General features: G+C 49.4%; 1 protein-coding gene and 1 long non-coding RNA gene across 7 annotated transcripts in view; both read left to right on the top strand.

Moving 5' to 3' along the window:
- The first annotated feature begins 209 nt into the window (after positions 1-209).
- On the top strand, positions 210-12711 carry LOC311626848. 2 transcript variants are annotated; one of them, XR_014795782.1, is made up of 3 exons: positions 210-553; positions 2025-2178; positions 12512-12711. It is a non-coding gene; the product is annotated as an uncharacterized lncRNA (long non-coding RNA). The 2 variants fall into 2 exon arrangements; XR_014795783.1 differs by lacking the exon at positions 210-553 and adding an exon at positions 1707-1919.
- An 11551-nt stretch (positions 12712-24262) lies between these two features.
- The window catches only part of TRAF3IP1 (TRAF3 interacting protein 1), a 36405-nt gene continuing 34957 nt past the window's right edge, over positions 24263-25710 (top strand). For all 5 annotated transcript variants that reach the window (XM_084891619.1, XM_084891618.1, XM_084891617.1 and 2 more), the window contains exon 1: positions 24263-24528. In XM_084891619.1, the coding sequence (XP_084747745.1) occupies positions 24406-24528 (123 nt within the window). In that variant the 5' untranslated portion in view covers positions 24263-24405. The remainder of the gene's footprint in view (positions 24529-25710) is intronic.

Here is a 25710-nt window from a genome sequence, read left to right as displayed (position 1 = left end):
ACATGGAACTCCATGTTCACCGCGTAGGTTCCTCAATGAAGACGCGGCGCTCTCTTGCCCCCCTCCTCGTCCTCCCGAGTGGTCCCTTCCACTTCCGGCCTCGGTGTCTTCCATTCAAGACAGCTCGCGTCCCCAGCTCCGGGAGCGCGGAGTGGCGCGTACCACCGCGGGATGGGGGGAGGAAACAGGCTCCTCCGCACCTTGTTCCAGCCGGCCGGCCGGCGAGCCCTCGCTGAAGTGCAGGCCCCGGGAGGCTACCACCTTCAGCGACAGGCCAGAGGCCCGTCCCCAGCGGCCGCTGGAAACTCCTTGAGGACATCTTTCATTCACACATTCGCATTCATTGACTCTCTCATTCATTCGCCGCTAGGCGCTGGAGCTCCGGTAAAGACAGAGTTCAGGCGGTCCTGCTAGAGCTCCCGGAGCACGCCCACCCAGGCCACCTCGGTCCCAGATCTTCTAGAACTGCCCACTTCCAAGAGGCCTTTCTTAGTTTTTAGACCTTGTGTCTCAATGTTTGGTTCCGGAAATAGGATCATTTTTACTATGGGAGGTACGAATGAAATGATGTTGTCCCTGCATCCCCACGTCATTAGGCACCGTCCATTGTAAAGGGAATTTAGTCAAATACTGAATTGGATATAGTGATCATAAACTAACCAGGGCGGGAATTATCCCGAGGCTCCCTGATGGAGGCAGCACTTGAAGAGTAAGTGAGGCCCTGGCCCTTTTGGCTCAGTGGATAGAGCGCCGGCCTGCGGACTGAAGGATCCCGGGTTCGGTTCCGGTCCGGGGCATGAACCTTGGTTGCGGGCACATCCCCAGAGGGGTGTGTGTGTGTGTGCAGGAGGCAGCTGATGGATGTTTCTCTCTCATTAACTCGCTATCCCTCTTTCTTCCTCTCAGTAAAAAATCAATAAAATGTATTTAAAATAAAAAAAAAAGAGTGGAACACAGGAGCATGTTAAGCCCCCAGCTTCTGTCTAAGGTGTCAGGATAGTGACCCAGTAGAGAGCAGAAGCTTACCTGTAGGACCTGATAAAGAATGCAGGCTCCAAGGCAGCAGGCTCTGAAATGCAGCGTCTGATCGGAGAGGCAAGGCTGTCAGGGCTCTGAAGGGCTGAAGGGGAACTAACTGTCCAAGAAACTGGACCTGCAGCATCTCCCTCCACGTGCCTGTTCTCCTTGGCCTCTCCTGAGGACCAGGGATGGAAGGGAAGGAAGAATTATGATGTGATAGCCTGCAGGCAAACTAAGCTGCCAGTTCCTGCAGCCAAACCCACATTCAGGAATTCTTACCACTTCTTTCCCTCTCCTTGATAAGGTGTGTATGCAACTTGGTCAGACATAGATGCAAACTAGGGCAAATACAAAGTTCATTGGGACAAGCCTTCCTCCTATGTAGGCCCTGGGAGGTCTGCTGTGAAGCCCACACTTCACTGTGAGACTGTCCCCTCCTCCTATTTCTCTAACATTGAAACCTGAACAGACTTCCTGCTCCACCCCCCCCCCCCCCCCCACACACACACACACACGCATGCAAGCAAATCCAGGCCCAGCTGCAGTAACACACCCACAAGCCCTTTTGTCTCTTCCCAATCATTGACGTCAATGGTGAGCTCCATTGTTCTGGAAACAAGTATAAACAGACAGCTCATCCACACAGAGATTCTCCTGCTGCTCAACTTTCCTAGGTCTTGTTTCATAGTCAGTCTGCAGCCTAATGTTGCATTTCCACCCTAAACTTAGCCTTTTCTATTTTGATATTTAAAATATTGAAATAAATTTTTTAGAAATTAAATGTCGTGAGCTTCTATAACTCCTCAGAATCCAATCTATGTTCAGTGTTCCCAGAGCTAGTTTCTTCATCTTGTTATGAGAAACTTTCATTCACTGCACTGATATTTGTTGATACCTGGGTGTGTGTGTTGGGGGTGGTGGTGGCGGAGGGGGGGGGGTGCGTGGGCGGGTGGAGGGGTGAGGAAGGTGCAAATATACAACTCATTAGATCCTTTGCTCGTCAGGAGTTTGCAATGTAGGAGTGATGAGGCAGTTCAGAGGCAGTCCCGGGAAAACAGGAGCAGAAGCCTCCATACCAGCTCCGACAGAAGAAGGCTGAGGGGTGCAGACTCCAGGACCAGGTCAAGTCCAGGGGTGCCAATTCCACTGAACAAGGTGGTGAGTGTGTGTTGGGGCATCCAGGTTGCGGGGAGGGAGGAAGGACAAATACTTTCTTGATCAGCATGCACTGATCTGGAAACATATTGGGATTAGCGGTCACCTCTAGCCCAGAACTGTTGGCCAGGCAAATTGCTCTTGGCCTCAGGGGAGGCAGGCTGACAAGAAGGAAGCCTGGGGCTGGGGTGGTGAGCCAGGTCCCCAGCTGCCTGAGGAATGCTGTTCTGGAAGGGGCTGGGCTCCAGTCTCAGCCTTCCCCCTTTCTCCTAGCCAAAGGCTGCCCTGCCCCAGTCCCAGGCCCGTTCCCACCACCCTATTTCTTCCAGTGGGTCTGGCCTAAGTTGGCCCTGCCCACCCAGGCCTGGGCCCTGCCTGCAGGGCTCCTCTACACCTGTGTCTCCATGCCCTTGCCAGGCCACTCACTGGCTCTCTGATTCGCTTATGCAGTCAGCCAGCTGTTTCCTGGGCAGCTACTAGAGGACAGGCATTGTGCTGGTCATTGCTTCCTCTTCTCCCAATCACATCATTTGTGGGCCAGCAAGCAAGACATGGGCTGGGGTGGCAAAGACAGGGGGCTGGGAAGAGAATTATATCTGTAAACAGGGAAGGGTCAGTGTCTCTAAGGAGGTGGAAGGACACTGGCAATCTCTCTGGTCCTCTGGGCCCAGAGCCCCCCTTCCTGGGTCCAGGGACTTTGGTGATGAGAATGCCTGACTCGGACCTTAGTTTTCTTCATGCCTGGTTCTAGTACGTAGCTGCTCACCCAACTGCTGTAGGCTGGAGACAGGGGCAGCTCCTGGCAGGGCCCACAGAGATGAGCAGCTGTTTCCAGTGGTTGCAGACACCGATGAGACCAGGCCCATCTATCCCTCATGGTCAGGAAGGCCCTGGATCAGACAGTACCCAGAGAGCAGATGTATCTGTCATGAAGTGGTCTATGGACCAGTATAGAGAAGGCAAATTCATTGGAAAGTGTTTTTATTTGTTTGTTTGTTTTTAACTAAATGTAGATGCAAGGAAGGCTGTTCTTTGTTTTGGGGAGATAAGTGGGTGTTATATGTGGTTATAGGTCTTCCCCAGGAGGTCAAGGTTGAAGCATCAGCAGTGAACAGCCTCCATCATTCTCCCCCCCCCCCCCCAATACCCTACCCCTGGAGAAGACACTCTGAACAGGTCTCTGCGGAGTGCCACTTAGCCATCTCTCCATTGACCCTTTGTAAGGCATCTGGACAGCACAGTGTGATGGCACAGACTGGGACCGCTAGTACTGTGTCTAGTAGAGGTGGTGCGCGTAGGCATCCTTGTTCTCTTCCTGGTGGGAGGGGAACATGCTCAAAATTTCATCATGGAGAATGATATTAGTTTCAGGTGTTGTTTTGTGGGGGTTTTTTTGTTTGTTTGTTTGTTATTGTGTTTTTGTGTGTGTGTGTGTGTGTGTGTGTGTGTGTGTGTGTATGTGTGTTTTAAATAGCTGCCCTTTGTCATATAGAGACAGTATTTTTAAAAATATATATATTTTGTTGACTTTTTTACAGAGAGGAAGAGAGAGGGACAGATAGTTAGAAACATTGATGAGAGAATCATCAACTAGCTGCCTCCTGCACAACCCCCACCAGGGATGTGCCTGCAACCAATGTACATGCCCTTGACCAGAATTGAACCCGGGACCTTTCAGTCCGCAGGCCGACACTCTATCCACTGAGCCAAACCAGTCTTGGCTAGAGACAGTATTTTTCTTTGAGAGTTTGCCAAGAGCCTTTTTATAAAATCATTGGTACAAAGGGCTTTTAATCCATGGCAATTACTCTTTTAAGATATTTCCCCCAATAAATCTAATCTATATTTGCTGGTCTGCAAAGAACTTAAATCTCACAACTTTGTCTCTACTATGCTGCATTCTGTAGAGACTTGCTTACTGGTACTTCATTATTGTATCTTAAAAAAATGAATTTAAAAATTGCTGCCAGGCCTGGCCAGGGCTCATGTGGCTGGCAATCAATCAATGAGTCTCTCTCACATGGATGTTTCCCTCTCTCTGTCTCCCCCGCTTCCACTCTCTCTAAAAATCAATGGAGTCTGGCTGGCATGGCTCAGTGCATGCGTGTTGACACATGAACCAGGAGGTCATGGTTCGATTCCCAGTCAGGGAACATGCCTGGTTTGTGGGTTCCATCCCCAGTAGGGAGTGTGCAGGAGGCAGCCGATCAATGATTCTCTCTCATCATTGATATTTTTCTCTATCTTCCTCTCCATTTTTCTCTGAAATCAATAAAAGCATTTTTTTTAAATCAATGGAAAATATCCTCAGCTGAGGATTAACAACCAACTTCTCTTATTATCAATTTTCCAGATAAAAGGCATTATTTTAACTGGAGCCAAAAACCTGTTTGCTGTTGTGTCACTCAAGATAGGGTTAAACTTCAAACTTCCTGGTCCTGAGGCCATTAAACGAAAAGCCAAGGACTTAACTGAGATGAGAGCCGTGCCCCTTGGCGAGGGAGATGGGTGGCAGTGGGTAGGTTGAGTTGGTCAGATCTTTGCATCGGGACTTCAGGGTCAATGTTTGGGTCAGCTTCTCTGGTTTCTGGCAGCTTGAGCCCCTTCCCAGTTTCCGGGCCACCATCCCCCTCCCTGTCCTGGGAGGGCCAAGGAAAGGAAGCTTGCCAGCAAGGCTCTCCATGTCTGAGGTGACCCCCATGTCAAAGGTGACCCCCATGTCAAAGGTGACCCCCATGTCCAAGATGACACCCATGTCCGAGGTGACTCTTCCTTCGGAAATCAGAGGCTGTTTCATCAGCTGGTGTATTATCCAGCTGGTCTCTGAGGTCGTGGACCTGGACTGGGCAGGCCCCTGCAGTCTGTTGCCCTGTCACATTCTGCCTGCTGTGTACCCCCAAGGCTGTCACCTCTGCTTTGTTCTGTCAGCATTGCTGGTGCTGGTGCTTAGGAGATAGCCCAGCTGACACCCCCAATCCTGGATGTCCGGGGCCGTGTCTGCATCTGGGAGCCAGTAAGACCCCTCCCCATCAGGGTATCTGATCCTCTAGGAACTGGGGTTCATTGGTGGACATGGACCTCAGGGTGCCCTTACTCTGGAAAGCATCACGCTCAGCACTTTTCCGGAGCTCTCTTATTTAACTCTCACACCTCTGTGTGGCCTGTGTCCAGATCCCTCTCCCCTTTGTAAAGACACCCTCGATGTCACTGTGTAGTAAGGAACTGTGTGGGACTGTGCCTATGTCATCGAGGAAAGACAACCTTTGTCTGCAGAATGACCTCAGCTACCCTCACCGCCCCACCCCTGCAGAGCCTGGGAATGAGGTGACTAAAGTCCAAAGTCCTTCTTGTCCCCAGAACATTCTCTTTCTCCCCGCCCATCTGCTACGTGCATAGCTGGCCAGTGCTCCCTGCACCCTCTCAACTCCCTTTCAAATTCGCAGAGGCTCACGGGTGGGGCTGCCAGGGGTGTAGTCCTTCTGGTGGGCCACCACCCACCATTTGTGCGGGCAGCAGCCACTAGGACTCACAGCGGCTCTGCTGGACTGGCAGAGCCCCTGCATCCTGCCTGAGTCTCTGCCTCACCACATGTTCCCTGCAGTGCTGGTCCTTGCTCACCAGCTTCTCTTGGAGCCCAATATGGGGAAAACACTAGTTGTCTCCAGTCTAAAGTTTTTTGGAAGCAACAAAGGGGTTTGACTGGGCTTCTGTGGGTTCACAGCATCCCCTCTCGGGGTGGTGACAGGTAGCCTGGTTGAATTGCAAAGGCAGGAGCCCAAGTAACTGTGGGCTGCAGTGGCCTTGGGACACTAGTCCCATTGTGAAGGAGTCTTGGGGAGACTCAGGAGGGAAAGCTGCTGTGTGTCAAACCCCCCCCCCCAAAAAAAAAAAAAAAAAAAAAAGATTGAATCCTAAGAGGGAAGAGGAGGGGGAAATAGGAGATGCTAGCCCTGGTGCTAGGAGGCTGCTCTGCCCCATGCTGCAGGGGGAGGACCACGTGTAGGTGGGAGTATAGGGGTGCTTGGAGGAGAAGGGAGTTCCTCCTGGCATTGCCACCACCAGCATCCTGAACTCTCAGAAAGCCTTCCAGTGTGTCTGCACAGTGAGAGGCAACATCCATGCTGCTGAGCAGAGCAAGTGGTAGGTGGAGGGGGCCAACCCAGGACTCCGACTGCAAGGTCTACAGTCTGGACTGGCTGGCATTCCTGCCTAAGTATTGTGGTGGGTGCTCAAGGGAATACAATATACCTATGCCAGAGGAGTTCCCTGAGACCCTGAGCATAAATGAGGACACTCCACTGAGGCTACGGGCACCTGAGATAGCTTGTGGGAATCCAGAGAGACCCCTGACGAGATGCTCTGAACTCAGCAAACACTGAGAAATTCCATGTTAGTGGGGCCCTGCACGACGGTGATGTCCTTGGCATGGCTCCTCCAGGTGGGAGGCACTCCCGGGCACAGAACAGTCCTCCCAAACCTCTGCCTGAGCCAGGAGAAGGGAACAAAGGCAGGGAAGCCCTGCCTCCCTCCCAAACTGTGTGGCTGTGGCTTGGGAGCAAAGGGCATTGAGAGGAAAATGACTGTTTGCCAAGCCCTAGGCCGGGAGGGCTGGTAGACCAAGAAGCAGGACAAAGGCCCCGTGGCAGCCCTGGTGATGGGACTACTGTGAGGAAGCGATGCCAGACAGGGAGATGGTAAAAGTAGACTGTGAAAACCGGAGGACAAGCTGAAGCCTGGGACCAGGGGCTTTCTGGAGATCAGAGCCTGTTCCTCTTACCACTGTGGTCCACCTTGCCCAGCTTCTTGTCCCTCTGGAGGACTCAGGAGGTGAAGCTGGAGAGCTAGCTCACCAGATCCTGGCAATACTGGGTGGATTCCTGAAGGGAACTCTTGTGGCTCCAGGGTCCCCCCTGCAGGACTAGTCCTCTTCACCCTGTTTGAATCCTTCATCAGCAGAATGAGGCCCTGTCCCCACTGTTCCCTCCTGGGGATCATCGGGGCTGTGCTCCAGTCCATGCATGCTGAAAATGAGGGATCCCAGACAGTCCCGGGCTTGCTGGACTTCAGAGCCCAAGAGGCTGTCACAGTCATAAATGCTGGTGGGTTCTTCTCATACGCCTCCGTGGGCACCGAGCAGGCCTTATACTTAACCAGTGGGAGGCAGGAAAGAGCCAACCAACCAACTTGCCTTTTGCCCTCCAGTGGGCAAAAGCCCAAGGTCTGGTTTTCCATGCAGCCAGTCCAGAGAGGTTCCAGGGGGCTGGGTGTCTGGTTCGTTACATGGTTCATCTCATGGGGCTCATCGGGACACAGAGGCCAGCACAGATAGCCTCATCTTGTTTTTTCTCTCCTTTCCCCCTGGGATTGCCTCTCCTGAGAAAGCATTAATCCTCATGCCTGTCCTCAGGCTGGTTTCTTGGGCATCCAGACTAGGACTCAGATGCTGAAATTGGCTCTAGAAAGCGGGCCATCAGGGATTCATTTTGGAATTGAACTTCCCACTTGTCTCAAGGTCATAGGGGTTCCATTGCTAGTGGTAAGTGGGGTTGTAGTAACCGTGGTCCAGCCATGGTTTATTTTTGTACAGCCCTTGAACTAAGAATGGTTTATACAATTTTAAAGAGAAAGAGAAGTTAAAAAAAAAATCCAAAGACTATGCCACAGAGATCACACAAGGCCATAAAGCCTAAGTTATTTTACTACCTGGCCCTTTACAGAAAGAGCTTGCTGACCCCTGGTGTCCCTGGTGGCATACGGTAGTTATTATTGAAGTCATCACCGGTGCTCAGTTACTATGGGGCACAGGCAGAGGACAAGTAGGTGTGGGGTCCCACCAGTGGGGAACAATGGTCATGATATTATTAATGGAAAAGTGGTGGAGACCTTGAGAAAGGAAAAGGAGAAGTTCAGCACAGTTGACTGTCAACTTCAGGCATCCTCTGCGGGCAGGGGGCCTCGTGGCAGCTCAGCAGACTCATTCTCCTACGGACCACGGGCAGACTCTCTGAAATCAGGCCTACACTGATTTCAGGGCTACAGAGGAGAGACCAAAGTCACAGCCTTGACAGGTCCTTTATGTCAAGGTCAGGAGGCCATGAATGTGGACAACCAAGTAGAGGAGCTGAACATTTCAAAGCCCCAATTTCTCAGGAGGCTCCTAGGTGGCAGAAGCAATGGCCTCCCCCTTGCCAGAGAACAGATTGTCCTTGCTGAATGCCTCTCGTGGAGCAGCCAGATGATGCTTGTCCTCCTCAAGACCCCCCTCAGCACTCTCTTTAATTCCAGGCCTGTGACTAGGTCAGGCCTCAGCACAAGTGGAGCAGAGAGTGTAAGCCCTGCTAAGGTAAGGGCCAGCCTGCACACCTAAGGAACTGCAGGCCAGGCCCAAGGTGTGCCAGCAGGGCCTGAGGGACACACATGATGGGAATCTTCCAGTGTTGCAGGAGCAACTGTAAGGCTAGATTGGGAGCTGTGGGAGAATTCATGGACAAGGGACCCTCAGCTGTGACTTAGGACTCAATGTCTTGGCAAGGACACCAGGGATTAGTTCTCATCGTTTCTCAAGATGACTCTAGTGGTGTGTGAGTAAAAGGTTACCAAGCGACCTCTCTGAAGGGGGAAACATGCAGCCCGTGTAAGGTGTTGCCTTGACCATTTCTGTGGTGTAAACACTCCCACCGTGAGCAATTCATTGTTCAGGGCACTCCTGCTCTTGGTGGCCATAGGCCTAATGTCAGCACAAAGGAGGCTGCTCAAGTTTCTGTCCCCTAAGGGAGGGCCTGGTTAAGACAGCATTGCTCACCCAAGTATTGGTGTAGGTCATTAGGATTAGGATTTCAGTGAAGGAGAGGTAGCTCCAGGTGTCGCTGCTTCTTCTTTTTTTCTTTTTAATATATTTTATTGATTTTTCACAGAGAGGAAGAGAGAGGGATAGAGAGTTAGAAACATCGATGAGAGAATCATCGATCAGCTGCCTCTTGCACACCCCCTACTGGGGATGTGTCTGCAACCAAGGTACATGCCCTTGACCTGAATTGAACCCGGGAACTTTCAGTCCGAACCTGGGACCTTTCAGTCCGCAGACCGACGCTCTATCCACTGAGCCAAACCGGTCCCTGCTCTTTCTTTTTTCTTAATATGTTTTTCTTTTTCTTTTCTTTCTTTTTTTTTTTAGAGAGAGAGAGAGCCGGGGAGAGAGAGAGAGATTGATGAGATAGAAACATCAATTTCTTTCACTGCCTCCTACATGCTCCCTTCTGAGGATCAAGCCCCCAACCCAGGCATGTGCCCAGACTGGGAATGGATCTGTGACCTCTTGATGCATGGGCCCATACTTAACCACTGAGCAACACTGGCAGGGCCATCCCTGTTTCTTCTTCTGGGAATGACCAGTGCTTCCTGGCCCTATCTCTCACCATCAGAGCCTGCGGAGCCGGAGTCTGAGCTGACCTTCGCGTTCCAGCCTTGAACCAATTCCAGCCCTCAGGGTCAAAGGCCAGGAGGAGGTCAGCAAATGTCCCTGACAGGATGTTTACAGAGGTAGGGAGGGTGAGCATGGACCTGAACTCTCCTGCCTTTGATGTCAAATATTGGCCAGAGAGACCCAGACTTGCAATTTATAAAAAGAAAATGGACTTACCTAACAGACAAGAGGCATAAATTAACAGTCTATGTTTTTAGGGAAGTGTGTTGTGTGACTACAAAGAAAAACTAAAAAGAATGTCAAAACTTGTAAGAGATTTTTCTCTGGGTTGTAGAATATGGGTGACATTAATATTCTTTATATGTTCTACATTATTTATTATGTTACATATTTTGTATTTATAAATTATAAATTCTATATAATCTGAACTCATATATTACAATAAACATAAGTATAAAAACATAGTTTTAAATGTTATATTCTAATAAACATAAAATAAAAAATTAATTTTGAATATGATGTTTGGTACCAGTTTAAAATCACTTGCTTTGTGACCTAGGTTACATGAACAGGGGTGGGGAATCAGGACCAGAGCAGTAAAAATCAAAAGCACTGAATTCTCCATATTGCAAAGTTACTGTATTTTTATTTGATCCCTATTCATGCTCCAGTGTTTGTCTTGATAATTAGATAAATAGGAGTTTCATGCCATTGGAAATTTACTGGGCTTATATTTATGGTCCAAACATTTATAGAAATTTTAAACAAATAGTCGACAGAACAAAATCAGATAAAAACAACAAGAACAACAAAACTACAAAAAAAGATGCGACAGACATGGCCAGATGTGACCAGGAGGGCAGTACACAAGTGGCTGGAGTAGGAGCTGAGATATCAGGTGGTTGAGCTCAGTGGGTATTTGGGGGTAAGAGTCATGCCAGGACACAAATGCCACAGGAAGTCAAACATAACGATGGGGGTGGATATACGTGCGAAGTCAAAAGAGGCAGACCTGGCCAGGGGTGAAGGCAAGCAGAGTCTGTACCTTGGGGGCTGTAGCTTCTGTGCACAGCCCCAGCACATCTGTGCCGATGGACAACCCCTCCCGGGGTCACAGAAGGACACACTCCTGTCAGCAGATGGAGTGACTATGTTCCTCACTTGTCCTCCCCACTCTGTGCATGGACTTCTCTCTCTCTCCTTCTCTCCTCCTCTCTGAAATTAAAAAAAAAAAAAAAAAAAAATTTTAAATGAAAACCTTCTAGCCAAAACCGGTTTGGCTCAGTGGGTAGAGCGTAGGCCTACGGACTGAAAGGTCCCGGGTTCGATTCTGGTCAAGGGCATGAACCTTGGTTGTGGGCACATCCCCAGTGTGGGGGGGTGGGGGGGGGTGGTGGTGGTGGTGCAGGAGGCAGCTGATCAATGTTTCTAGCTTTCTGTCCCTGTCCCTTCCTCTCAGAAAAAAAAAAAAAATCAATAAAATATACTTAAAAAAATAGAATAAAATGAAATGAAAACCTTCTAGGAGGTTGCTTGCAGCCATCAGCTCTCCCGAGTGGGTTTCAGGCATTGGATGCAGAGAACTAGGTGAGGCCCTTCCTCACCAGCCAGAGCAGAGTAGGTGGGTGTGCCCAGTGAACCCTGGGCCGGCAGGTGGGCTCATCCCTGCGTCTACTCCACTTCCTGCTCACACTCTGGACCCTCACTGCCCAGCCCAGCGAGGCTTCAGCAAGCCTCTGGATCACTTTGCGGCCCCTTCCTCCTCTGACACCTGTGGGCACTGGGTTTGGACGTGGGGCTCATCCAAACCCAGTGCTCACGCTCTTCACCGCCCGTGTCATCAGGGTGAGGACTTGGAGCCCTGAAATAACACGTCAATCAGCACTGGGTGGGGCTCATTAGTGCGTGTCCTGGCAATCGCCTTATTCAAAAAGTCTCCACCTGTCCCCAGCTCTCCGTTTCGGCCTGAGCTTGAGACAAGACACTGTGTACCCAACCCTCCCACTCTGGTCCCCAGCTCCCATTCTTGCCTGCCTCTCTGTCCTCACCTCAGGACTCCAGGATTCTTCCCAGTCTCAGAACACATCACCCAGCTGCCCATGTAGTCATCTTTGGGTAGCATCCAAGCCCGGGACAATGAAGGGAGGCATTTTTATTCTTAGGGACTATGTTCTTGTCATCTTGGGCTCTAGGTTGAGGAGTGCTCTCCAAATCCTTTTGGAAATTACTTAAAATAAGAATTATTTCCCCTCTTTTTTCAAGGATGAGCTTCACCTCATTCTATTGAAGGATATTTGTGTTTTTCCCCCATCTTTAAAAAAATATATATTTTTTTATTGATTTCAGAGAGGAAGGGGAAGAGAGAGATAGAAATATCAAGTGATGAGAGAAAATCATTGATCGGCTGCATCCTACACATCCCAAATTGGGGATCGAGCTCGCAACACAGGCATGTGCCTTGACTGGGAATCTAGCCGTGACCTTCTGGTTCATAGGTCCACGCTTAACCACTGAGCCACACCAGCCAGGCTTTCCCCATATTTTATCTCCATTTCTCTTTTCCCCTCCTCAATATTCAGATCACCAAGTAGAGTTTCTAAAACTCGGATTCATCCCTCCAAAGACCTGGCCACGATCGGAAAGAGTCACATCTGTCCCTGGTGCTCTGGGCCTCCAGCTGCACGGCCGAGTGTGTGTGTGTGTGTGTGTGTGTGCGCGCGCGCGCACAGTGTGGTATCAAAAGACTGACCCATTTTCAGTAACCACCTTCTCGCAGTGGTTGAAGCCTTTGTTGGGTTTGTATGGAGGCCTGAAATATGTCTGCAGTTGAGCCCAGCTGTGTCTGAGAGCAGTGGTGGGTGCTTGGCAGGTGGGAAGGAAGCACGGCCATGACTCTCATCTCCTTTCTTTCAGGACAATTTCCAAGACCCTGGTTTCCTTTTACTCCGTCATAATTTAAACCTCTCTGAAGACACAAAGTCCACAGTGGACAATGGGAGTATCTAGGAGCATTACCGGGCTGGTAACTGGGACACAGAGCCGGCAGTGAAAGCCTGAGTCCAGGTGGTGAGCTCCTGCACATGGCTGAGCCCCTCCCTCTCAAGAGAGCTTCAACCAAGCCAAGTGCACTCAGCATGTGTCGAGAGTCTTCTAAGTCCCAGCAAGTTGAACTGTGTTTGGTTTGTTGGTAAAATTTCATTGCACTTACAATAAAACAATTGCTTAACCTCTGAAAATTCTCTGGTCCTCCTGCACGTGGACCCCAGAGTCACGGGGCTGGGCCCAGCTGCTCATTCAGGGGCTGCATTCACCAGGGCAGCAGGCTTTCTTTTAGATCACATGTGTCAAACACAAGGCCCGCGGGCCAAATCCAGCCCGCCAGGCCTTGCAATGTGGCCCGCACCGCGCTGTCATCACTGCACTCCGCTGTCAGTTTATGACATTGTCAGTTTATGACTGTTCAGTAAACCATTCGGCCCGAGATTTAGGCTGGATTTTAGATTTTGGCCCCTTCTCTGATTGAGTTCGACACCCCTATTTTAGATGCTGGCATCGTGCCTACTATTACCTGCCTTAATTTTTTTTATTTTTTTAAATATATATATTTTTATTAATTTTTCACAGAGAGGAAGGGAGAGGGATAGAGAGCCAGAAACATCGATGAGAGAGATACATCAACCAGCCACCTCCTGCACACCTCCCACTGGGGATGTGCCCGAAACCAATGTACATGCCCTTGACCGGAATCAAACCTGGGACCTTTCAGTCCGCAGACCGGCGCTCTATCCACTGAGCCAAACCGGTTTCGGCTCTGCCTTAAATTTAAAACAATTGTTGGCATAATATAAAATCCATCTATTTCTATTGAACAAAGAGAATGGACAAGACTAATGTCTAAATTGTTAGCCAGATAGTGCCTTTCTTAAGAAACGCCTCATGCCTGGCTTGTCTCAGTAAGGGTCCAGAAATGAGTGTGTTCTCCCTCTTTTGGAGCAGTCTCAGGGAAATGTTCCTGTCAGTCAAGGAAGGACAGTACCGTGTGGCTGCTGAGAGCACAGTCTGTGGAGTGGCCCTCCTCCCAGCTCTGCCATTTGCCCCAGGACCTGGAATAGTGCTTGAGCCTCGGTGTTCTCCTCTGTAACATCAGGGTATCAGAGGTGCCGCCCCGGGAGTAATTTTTTTTTAAAAAACAGAAAAAGTTTAAATTGCGATAAAACACATAACGTAAAATTTACCATCTTAACCTTTTTCAAGTGTACAGTTCGGTAGTGTTAAGTACATTCACACTGTTGTGCATCAACTTCTAGAACTCTTTTTTTTCATCTGGTGAAAGCGAAATCTTGTACCCATGAAATGATCCCTCTCCCTTTCCTGCAGCCTCTGTCTCTATGGATTTGACTCCATTAGGAACCTTATATAAGTAGAATCATACAGTGTTTGTCCTGTTGTGTTTGGCTTAGTTCACTCAGCACAGTGTCCTCAAGGTCATCCATGTAGTCTATAAGAGAATTTTCTCCCTTTTCAAGGCTAAATAATATTTCATTGCATGGATGAACTACATATTGTTTATCCATTCATCTGCCCATGGGCACTTGGGTTGCTTCTACCTTTAGGCTGTTGTAAATAATGCTGTTGTGGACATAGGCATACAAATATCTCTTTGATACCCTGCTTTCAATTCTTTTGTGTATATGCCCAAAGTGGAATTGCTTGATCATATAGTAATTCTATTTTCAATTTTTGTGGAACTACCATACTATTTTCCGCAGCAGCTGCACCATTTTACATGCCCACAAGTAGCAATACACAAAAGTTTGAATTTCTCCACATCTTCTCCAACACTTGTTATTTTCTATTGTTGGTGGTGTTTTTTTCTTTTTTAGTTTTTTTTTTTTTTTTTTTTAATAGTAGCCACCTAATGAGTATGATTGTGGCTTTGCGTTGCATTCCCCTAATGTAGGGGTGTCGAACTCAATCAGAGAAGGGGCCAAAATCTAAAATCCAGCCTAAATCGCGGGCCGAATGGTTTACTGAACAGTCATAAACTGACAATGTCATAAACTGACAGCGGAGTGCAGTGATGACAGCGCGGTGCGGGCCACATTGCAAGGCCTGGCCGGCCGGATTTGGCCCGCGGGCCTTGTGTTTGACACATGTGCCCTAATGATTAATAAATTGAGCATCTTTCCTTGTGCTTGTTGATCATTTGGATCTCTTCTTTGGAGAAATGTCTGTTCAAGTCCTCTCCCATTTTCGCTTTGCCCACTTGTGTTTTGTTGTTGTTGTGGAGTTGTTTTGAGGATTTAATTAGAAAGCACATGAAATGTGCTTCTCCTGGTATCTGCCCCATGCATGTCAGTCTTACACTTAGTGACATATGAAACAGTCACTCTTCAATCACTGACTAACGGATAATGGGGGGAAGTGATTTCCACCAGCCTCTCCTTCTCCACACTTCCCAACAGTCTGCCAGGCCTCACATCCTTCCCTCCATCTCACGGGCATCCTTCAGCCTCACACTTTTACCTTCAGAGCCATAACCCCACACAAGACCCTGCGCCTGCTTCAAGCCTCCTGGCTAGGACCCCTCCAGGCCCTCCGGTCACACCGCTGCCACTCTGTGATTGGGGCTCCAGTGGAACATCTGACCTCCCCGAACCAAAACAAATGGGAATTTAGGAAACGTTTAAAATAAACTGTGAAGTTGGCTACTTGAATTATGAAATCCAAGCCACTGTTCTACAGTATACACGACGTACATTTTTTTATAAGATAAAAAATAAAAACAAAACAAAGGGTTGGCATCTGTGGAGAGACCTTCAACTCACACATCTGGCCCACACTGCCCCTTGCCAGCTAGCCCCAGTCCTTTCCCTTTCCCTATCAGGTTATTACCCCTCCCCCCGCAAAAACAAAACAAAACAAAACAAAACACATCTTGTTTACTGCCTTCTAAATTCAAAGATGAATTGCCTTCCCTGATGCACACACTTTCAAATCAAATCAACATTGTACAAATGAAAATAACATGAGCTAAACAGGAAAATAACATTTTGCCGCCTCTCACAGTGCTCATCTCAGGCAAAAAAAAAGCTGCTGCTGAAAAAGAAACAGCAAACGCTGCTGAGCACTGCTTGACTAGCTGCCCCTTGAGTGTGCTCTGTCCCCACCATCGGGGTACAGAGCGGGGAGCCAGTCCTTCCACTTGCCCATCCCCCAGTGACATTGTCAGCCTCGTGCTGCCTGCCTATATTTTTCTTGCACCTTCTTATCCTTACTGTGGATTGGTTGCTTTTTGTTTTTGTGCTATGTCATCACAAAATCCTAGATCATATCACTTCAAGTTGCTTTCTCATTTGTGCTCTTTTGCCGGGTAGTCTCTGGGGGTGGCCTCAGGTCAGGCTCCCTAGACATGGACTGGGAAGGGAGGTTGTGTGTGGATGGAGTGGAGGCAGGATGGGGCACCACGTACAGCTGGGCTCCGGGGCTCTGGGCTGGGCATAGCCCTGTAGGGACCCCCTGAGTCCTGATGAGGGGTTGGGCCTTTAATTTCATGGAGCAGTCATTGGAGGCCCACAGACCTGTGGTGGGACTGGCAGGAGCGCCCCCTGCAGGACTCCCCTCCAACCACATGGCTGGGGAAGTTTTCATAGTTGTAAGTATCATCACAGCACCGGGGGTTCAGTTCTCCCTTTTACACCAATCGTGGGGACTCAGGTCATCTGGCTAGTGGGTGATTCAGCTCCCCAAATCTCAGGTTAGGTGCTGCTTCCTCAGACCACTTCTGAGAGCAACTCTCTTAGGTGGGGGTTCCTGGAAAATTGGTTTGCACCCCCAGCTCAATCAGTCCTCCCAGGTGGGCTGCCCCAAGAGCAGGACAGGTATGCCCCTTTGGGTGAATCTCCCCAGAGAGGACCTTAGCAGTGACTGTCAAGGACCAATTCTCCTTGTGAGGTGGGCCTTGGTCCTGAGGGGCATCTGGGTGATTGGCCACAGAGTCCATGACAGTGATTAAGACTTCCTCCTTCTGGCCCATTCAGCTGGGATTCATCGAGTGCCCTGGGGAGACAGCCACGGGGCCTGGCCTTTCTGGAGCTCAAGTTCCAGTGGGAAGAGAGACATTACATAACCAATCACATGGCTACCATTTAAGCGTGCCCAGAGGAAGCCTGACAGGGAACAAGGGGGCATCTGTTAAAGGTGTGGGGTGGCAGGCGGGAGAACTCAGGTTTAAAACTTTAAAATTTTCTCTGATATAGTTGACATACAACATTATATTTTACAAGAGCAACACAGTGGTTAGACATTTGTATATCTTATGAAGTGATCACCTGATAAGTCTAGTACCCATCTGGCACCATACATAGTTGTTAAATCTTATTGACTATGTTCCCATGCTATACTTCACGTCCCTGTGACTATTTTGAAAATATCAATTTGTACCTCTTAATCCTTTCACGTTTTAATATATATACATTTTTTATTGATTTCAGAGAGGAAGGAAGAGGGAGAGAGAGATAGAAACATCAAAGATGAGAGAGAATCATTGATCGGCTACCTCCTGCACGACCCTACTGGGGATCTAGCCGCAACCTGGGCATGTGCCCTGACCAGGAATTGAACGGTTCATAGGCTGATGCTCAACCAGTGAGCCACACTGGCCAGGCAATCCCTTCACCATTTTCCCTCCGCCCTCCAAACTTCCCTCCCCTTCTGGCAGTGAGAAGCCTAACCCCTATTTTGTAAAACTACTGTTTGAAATTCTCTGCTATTTAGATAGTCCCTTATTCTGTAAAGTCAATTCTGCTATTTTTATTTTATTTTATTTTTTTAAATTTTTTTATTAAATTATTATCTGTGTACATATAACATTGCCCCCCCTCTGCTATTTTTAGACAGCCCCTAATTCTGCAAGAATAACTTTGCTTTCTAGCCTGCTTGAATAATAAGGAAGATACACTTAGCTGTCTGACCTTGTAGGCCAGAGACTGGATACTCTCATGCTCTCATGCCATGCCAGATGTATTTTTTTTTTTAATTGAATAGAACTATGTTGTTTACAAGGGCACAAGCTTCCAGCGAGATAACTACTAAGCTCACATAAGGCTGGCTCTTTAATAAAAAGGAAACTTCTCCTTGTGGCTTAGCCCAGAATTTGAAAGACATTTTTCTCTGGGACCTCACATAATGATAATAAAGTAGAGCTCCAATCTCTCTAAGCATTGCTTGGTTTTCTCCCATCTTCGGTAACAGCAGAATGGTTTTTATATAATTGGAAAGGACGCTGTGCTTCCAGCTCCTCTCTGAGGAGGATTGGTGTGCTGGAAGCTGGTAAGTGGTGCACACAGAGGGGCTGGGCACAGGGGGCAAGGTGGACTGCTCCCTGCTGAGCTGAAAGTCATAGGACTTGGCACCTGCCAAGGTGGGCATCTGTCCACTCTCACCTGCCCATCAGCCCGCCTGCCAACACCTACTCTGGCAGAAAGTCCAAGTCCACAGGTGTGTCCTGTTCTCATTTACTTTTGGAAAGGGCAAGCCGTGACTGACTGTGGGCACCAGGAACCAGGCAGAAGGCTTGCTTGGGATGCCAACAGCAGCTGATTTGCATCCTATAGTCCAGAAGCAGCCTGCTGTGTCAATAGGATGAAAGCAGAAAGAGCCCTTACCCAATTATTCTGTAGCATTTCAGGATTTAAGGGCCCTCCCTTCAGTTCTGGGTGACCCTGGTTTAAGGACGCCTGGGTCTTCTGCGGGAAGTTGCTCTGAGCACTTGCTATTCTATTTAGTGCAAATGCTTCACTTTCCTCTTGATATAGTTGAGGGTTGAAAAGGCCAGAATTGACCCAAGTCACATGCTGGTCACAGGTAAAGGTCGCACTCAATGACAGCTGCCATGCTCGGAGATGGCCGCAGCTCCAGTGAACTTCCATCTTGTCAATGACCCTGACAGAGGCAGCCATATATAAGTGGCTGTAAATGGGCACCCGGGACATGGTCTCCAGCAGGGCCTTACTACCCTGGTTTTCATTTCACAAAGTGGGGGTCTCTTCTGACAACTTAACTTTTAACTTTTGTTTTTGATTTAAAAGTGTTTATTGAGAAATAAATTTAAGAGACAATGAGGTATAAAAAAGCAGAAGAAACATCTCATAATCCTAACTCCCAGATATTCTCTGAAACCTTGACACTGTTGGATTTGATCACACACAGAGACTAACTCACACACACATGCAGACTCACATCATACACTCACATTCACTCAACCAGACACACACATTCACACACACTAACACACTCACACACAGACACACACACATACACATTCTCTCTCTCTCTCTCTCTCTCTCTCTCTCTCTCTCTCTCTCATACACACACACACACACACACACACACACACACACTCATTTACATACATGCACACATATGCAGATATTTAATATCATGGAGATAATTTTGTCTATATTTGTTAAAGTTTAATTTATAAAAATTTAAAATTGTGACAGCAAATCATATGAAGTGCCCTTTAGAAAGAGCAGGGTTGTTTTTTTAAAAATATATATATATCTTTATTGATTTCAGAGAGGAAAGGAAAAGGAGAGATAGAAATATCAATGATGAGAGGAAATTATTGATTGGCTGCCTCCTGCATGCCCCTCTACTGGGGATTGAGCCCACAACCTGGGCATGTGCCCTTGACTGGTGTCGAACCTGGGATCCTTCAGTTCATAGGCTGACACTTTATCCACTGAGCCAAACCAGCTAGGGCTAGGAAGAGCACTTTTTTACAAGAGCATAATCTATTCAACATTTGGCAGGTAGCTATCATGTGCCTCTATGTGTGTGATAGCATGGAAGGTTAGCGGGGGTTCAGGGGTGAGCAAACCAACCAGGCCTCTGTACTCAGGGAGTGGGGACAGAGGCAGAAAACAAAAGGCAAATCTGAATGAAAATCACATTAGCAAGGACATTGGAGGAAATAAAGATATTGGGCTGGAGAGTTCAGATGCGATGTTTCTGATATCCTGAGGATATCACATGTGAGCTGAAACCTAACTAATGTCAAGCAGATGAAGATCTGGGGGAATGACTGTTCTTATTCAGCTAAAGGGACCGGCAAGTGCAAAGGTCCTGAGGCAGGAGCGATCTTAGCAAGTTTAGGGATAGATAGAAGACAACTTTGACTTCTTTTTCTCTAGGCTCACTTGGAGAGGAGGGGACAAGACCCCTCAGGTTTTACAGAAAAGTGTCAGTCACCTCCCAGCTTAGATGACGCCCTTTTGAGCCTGTCAGGGAGTTAAGGCTGTCTCCAGGCTCTGGGTGCCCTGTCCTGCCTGGCACCTGCTACCCCAGCCCTTCCCACAGGCTGACCCACATCCTGGGCTCTTCACAGCAGTGGAGCTCTGAGTTGGTCTCTACGGTCTCCCCAGGCCTTTGTCTCCAGGAGTGTTTGGCTCCCAGGCGAGGGCAGGTCAGGCCTGGAGGTCACCTGGCTTTGTAAAGCTCCCTCTCCTGGGATGAGTCATGGTCATAGTGTGCAGGTCATCTTCATTCATTCAGAAACTGCTTATTCCGAAAGCAGCTCCTGCCAGCCTTTTATGGTTCAAACAAGTTTCTTTGCTGTAATTTTCTACAGTATTTAATCAATTATCTTAAAAAAATTTTTTTTCCTTTTCCTTTAATCTTTTCATGACTCTGAGGAGTTCAGGATACTTCAGGCTATAGTGGCCATCCTCCTCCCCACCAGCTCCCAGAACTAGAGGCTCTGGGCTGGCCCCTGGCCACCCTCCCGCGCCCCCCCCCCCCCCCCCCCGTGGCCCTGCTTCCAGGTCTCTTTGTTGGAGTGGAAAATACTTGCATTTCATCAGCCTTGCTTTCTAAGGCACCAGAATGTCCCCTGCCCCCCTCCCCAACCCCTCAGTGGAGAGTGTGGATTGGCCTAGGGGCAGTGTTAAGGCTGTGATCTCCAGGGACGAGTGTCCACTCCACAGCCACCTCCCCCCAGACTGTGGAGTCAGGTAGCTCTGCTCCCTCATCCCAGACCCTCTCAGACCCTCTTTCATGGCCTCGAGTTCCCACAGAGAGCAGCAAGACCTGAGCCTCTGGCCTCTAGGCCTAGAGGGCCCCCTGCTCTCTGCAGGCTGTGGGAGAACTGGGATCAGGCGTCCCCTTGTGGGGTCCTGGCTGGGGTCCTCAGTGGAGCCTCAGGGGCAGAGAGCTCTTAATGGCCACATAGACTTCCCCACTGGTTGCTGGCCTCAGCTCCTGCAGCCCTGGGCTGTGAACTGTCTGAGAAGGGGCTGGGGTGGCTGTTGACAAGGCAGGGCACTTGGGGTCAGAGGCCAGGGTCAGGGACCTCCTTAAGTGCACCCTTCATTCCCTGATCAGGCCACCCCCCAGCCAGTATTCAGAGCTCTGAGGTAGGTGGTCCTCACAGCAGCCTCTGGGCCACAGTGAGATCAGGGAACATGTTGGGGCCAACACTCCAGTTCTCAGACAACATGGCATTCTCTGAGGGGCTCCACACAGCCTTCCTGGAGAATGACACCCACTCTCTCTCCCCCTAATACGTGCGTCCTTGTCTCAGAGCTTAAGCACTTCCGAGCTTGGGTCCAGCCTTCCTGAACTAGGGCCCCAACCATGAAGTTGACCGTCCTACTGTGGCCTCACTTTTAAAAGTGAGGTGGGGTTGGGTGATGGGCAGGCCAGGAGAAGGACAGGCACTTATATCCTTCTTTCTGTGAATGGGAAGGGTTTGTTTCAGTGTGGGTGATAATGTGCAGAAATGACTAGGCAGTTGGGGAACTATTTTATTTTTCTTTATGATGAACTGATTGAGAATCAATGTTTGTTCTTAGGAAACGGGACACATGTGATAAAGATAAGTGTGTGGACAACCAGGGAATACAGGGATCTAGGAGACCTGGAAGGAGCCCCATTCACTGTCCATCATCATCCCTGACTGTTCCAAGGGACGGAATGCCAAATGTCACAGCTGGCTGTCCTGAGGAGGCCTTGTGGGGTGCGTCTGGAGAGTTCAGACTGGGAACTGTCTAGCAGGGCTCAGAGAATGGAGGTGCTCTGGCCAGGGGTTGGGGATCAGGGTTACTAACTGAGGGCCACAAGTGAGGAAATCTCCCTGAGGGCCAGTCAGTTCACGGGGTCTATTTCCCACAGTGAGTGTTGTCAAATACTTCTCATCATCGAGTGACGTTCTCTTAGGCTTCCCCCAACCTCTCAGTAAAGTCTCATACCGTCAGCCCACCTGCATGGTGAAATGTGGAAAGAATAAGGTTGTCACTGCTGAGGGGAGACCTGCCCTGCCTGCTCCCCTGGCCTGTCTAGGTGACCGCAGCTCACACAGTCCTGAATGCAGAGCACACAGGGAGAGCAATGCTTCTTGGAGCAGTGGACGACGGTGAGGAAGTTGCTTACCAGAGGGTCTGTAGTTCTCTATGAAACCCCAGCACCTCGGCAGTGAGTCACTAAATGCCTGCATGACACTTTATGGGCTATCTTCACCAAATATATATAAATGTCCAGTAAATACATGAGAGGATGTTCATAACTGTTAACCCTAGAGACATGCAAATTAAAACCAGAATAAGATACCATTACACACTCACTACAATGGCTAAAGTTAAAGACTGATATAGCAGGTATCCGGGGACATGGATCCACCAGAGATCCCAGATACTGCCTGAGGGGATGAAAAATGGTGCAGCCACTAAGAAAACAGTATGGTAGTAACTTGTAAAACTAAACATATCTTTAGCATACAATCCAGCAATCCCACTCCTAGGTATGTAGTCAAGAGAAATGAATACTTATGATCACACATAGACTTATATGTAGATGGTCTTAGTAGTGTTATTCATAAACTAGAGGCCAGGGCATGAAATTTGTGCATTTGGAGTGGGGTAAGGGGGTTCCCTCAGCCTAGACTGCACCCTCTCGCAGTCTGGGAGCCATCAGTTGCACTTCCTTAGCACTTCCACAGAGGCAAGAGAAGCTTCCACCACCACTGCTGTGCTTGCCAGCCAAGAGCCCAGCTTCTTGCTGAGCGGCGCTCCCCCTGAGGGAACACATTGACCATCAGGGGACAGGTCCTGCATTGAGCATCTGCCCCCTGGTGGTTAGTGTGTGTCATAGCGACCGGTCATTCTGCTATTATTTGGTCAATTTGCATATTAGCCTTTTATTATACAGGATAACAAAAAAGCAAACAAAACAAAACCGTGAAGTAACTCAAATGTCCATCAACTAGTGAATGAATAAACAAATTGTACAACAGAATACTACTCAGCCATAAAAAGGAATTACATTAATATATGTAGCAATGTTGTAACTCTCAAAAACATTTTAAGAGAAAGAATTAAACACAAAAAGTTATGTACTATATGATTCCACTAATATGAAACTATAGATGAATCAAAATTATGATTAACAAAAACCAGATCAGTGGTTGCCTGGGGCTGGATTGGGGGGGGGGGACATGGAGATGAGCAGGTGAGATGTGTAAGTGCAGGAATGTTCTATATACATCTTGATTGTGGTGGTGGTAACAATTGTATAGAAGCCTGCACACTTAAAATGGGTGAATTTTATTGTATGTCAATAATAATTAAATTTTAAGAAAAAAAACTCCATAAACTTATGGGCAAACTTAAAAAGAATGTCTTGAAGGTAGAAAGATACACAATAGACAGAACAAAGATAGGAATGACAGAAGACTTCTGTACTCTGTAATTAGAAATCAGTAGAGTAAAATGTTTAAAGTACTGAAAGGGGGGGGAAAAAAATGACCCAGAACTCTACAGTCAGTGGAACTACCTTTCAAACGTGAAGGTGCAGTAAAGAATTTCAGACAAACAAAAGGTGAGAGAATTCATTGCCAGGTGACCAGTGGAAATATATAGTAAAGGAAGGTGTTCAGACAGGAGGAGCATGACACCAGATAGAAATGTTGGTCTTTACAAGGAACAAAGAACATTAAAAATGGTAAGAAAAAAAAAGAAAAAGAGAAAAGGAGTGTAAACAAAGTTACAAAGATATCCATAAGAGAACTACGACTAGATCGCCAAGCTTCCAGGTAGCTAAAAGGGTCTCTGGAGTCTCTGCACTGAGCTTGTGCATGGTGGATGGAGACAGGTGGCAGAACCACAGACACTACGCACAACTCCGAGGCTTGACTTTGCACTGATTACTGGGCACCAACGCACAGTTCAATCCCCTCCGCCCTGGGAATGAGGGAGGCTGGTCCCTACTGTCCCTGGTTTATTGGAACAGAAAAGGAGACTCAGAGAAAACGAGCGACTGTACTGGCGCAGGAAGCCATGCTAACAGACAGGACTGCGCATTTTCTATCCCGTGTGAGCTTAGTCCAGTTTCCTGAGAGCCTGTGAAACAGGCCACACAGATCTTGGAGGCTGTGTGGCTGTTAAGCATTCCTCGGCGGTCACCTCTAACAAGTGGGGAACCCCATTTTCCGGGACCATTGGGAGGGTCCAGGGAGAGGGCGCCGTCCCAGCGGACAGGGGCGAGCCGGCTTCCGAGCACAGCCCGGCAGGGGCCTTCGCCCCTTGGCGTCGGTTGCTAAGGCCGCGCTGCCCTGGCGACCGAATGCCGCGGCTCTGCGCACGCGCAGTGGCGGACTCCGGTGCACTGTGGGATGGAAACTAGAGCGGCGCGTCCGGGCCGGAGCGGGCGGTGGCGGCAGCGGCGGGGCCGGGGCGGCGGGGCGGCGGGGCGGCGGGGCGGCGGGGCTGAGGCTCGGCGGGCGGGCCGGCAGGGGTGCGGACGGCGCCGCCATGAACGCGGCGGTGGTGAAGCGGACGCAGGAGGCTCTGGGGAGGGTGATTCGGAGGCCGCCGCTGACGGAGAAGCTGCTGAGCAAGCCCCCGTTCCGCTACCTGCACGACATCATCACTGAGGTGGGGCGCCAGGCCGGGGTCCAGGCCCGGGCAGGGGGCGGGGCGGGGCCGGGACGAGGTGGGAATCCGGGGGCCTGGGTGTGGGCCGGGGTCCGGGCCCAGGCGTGGGCTGGGGTCCAGGTGCGGATCGGGGTCGGTGATGGGGCCCAGGTGCAGGTCTGGGGTCAGGGTCCACCGGAGTGTGGGTGGTCGTCGGCCGGGGCTGGAATGAGGGCCGGCGTCGGGGTCGGGCCTCGCGTGGCTGTGCGCAGCCCCTGCCTGTGGAGCCCCCCTTGACCTGGCCTTGGGCCCGAGGGGCGACCTCGGGCCCAGTTCAGTGGTGCCTGTGCGCCGAGTGCCTGCCCCATCCGCTCCTGCGCCACCCTTGCCATGCATCCCCCGGGGCAACCTCTTCTGGGGCGTCTCCTGGCCATTTCTTTCCAGCCTGCCTTTATGTCTCTTAGAGCACAGCTTACATTCTACCTGCCAGAGCTGTTTCTGTGATTTCTTTCTTCAGTGCCAAGCAGGTGGAAGGCGGCCAGAGAAATCCTGCGAGAAGGAAATGATCATTTTTTATGGTCTCCTCTACCCCCTAGTTTTCCTCTTACAGGGCCCTGCACAGGTTTTCTACAGGTTGTATGTTTAATAAATACCCGTGGGTGAATTTATCGAAGGTGGTTGTAGGTGGGAAACTATAAAAGAGCACGTACGTATTTGCTCATCAGCGGCACAGCCTGCCTCGGTTGAGGTTGCTTGTAACCTTTCCCTAGTGGAAGGAAGGTGAATTCCTGAGCCACGGAGACTGTAACTTGTTGACATGTTGCGGGTGAGCTGCACCGGGTGCAGTGCACAGAAGGTGCACACAAACATCCAGTTACCTAGAACCTGTCAGGGCTCCGGGTAACACCCGTGGCGGCGTCCATCTCCATGGAGCACCTGAGACGGGCATCGACCTCCGGCGTGCTCTGTGGAGTTAGGACTCAGCTTGAACTTGCAGACTTCTAGAGGCTCCCGATCTCCCCCCTTGTTGGTTCTCAAATGTCATTTATCACTCTTTCCAGCAGGTTGGGCATCTTACTCTTCCACAAACTTTGCTTTACTCATTTCTGCTGTCTTATAACATGTTTGTAATATGTGTCTCTGTGTTAAAAAGCCCTAATTGTGCTTTAACACTCTCTGGAATCCCACCCACATCCAAAGGGC

Source organism: Pipistrellus hanaki (assembly GCF_964339955.1).
Source record: "Pipistrellus hanaki genome assembly, chromosome: 8".
Taxonomy (NCBI): domain Eukaryota; kingdom Metazoa; phylum Chordata; class Mammalia; order Chiroptera; family Vespertilionidae; genus Pipistrellus; species Pipistrellus hanaki.
Note: the sequence above shows the minus strand (reverse complement) of the source record. Positions and strands in the feature narration are given on the sequence as shown.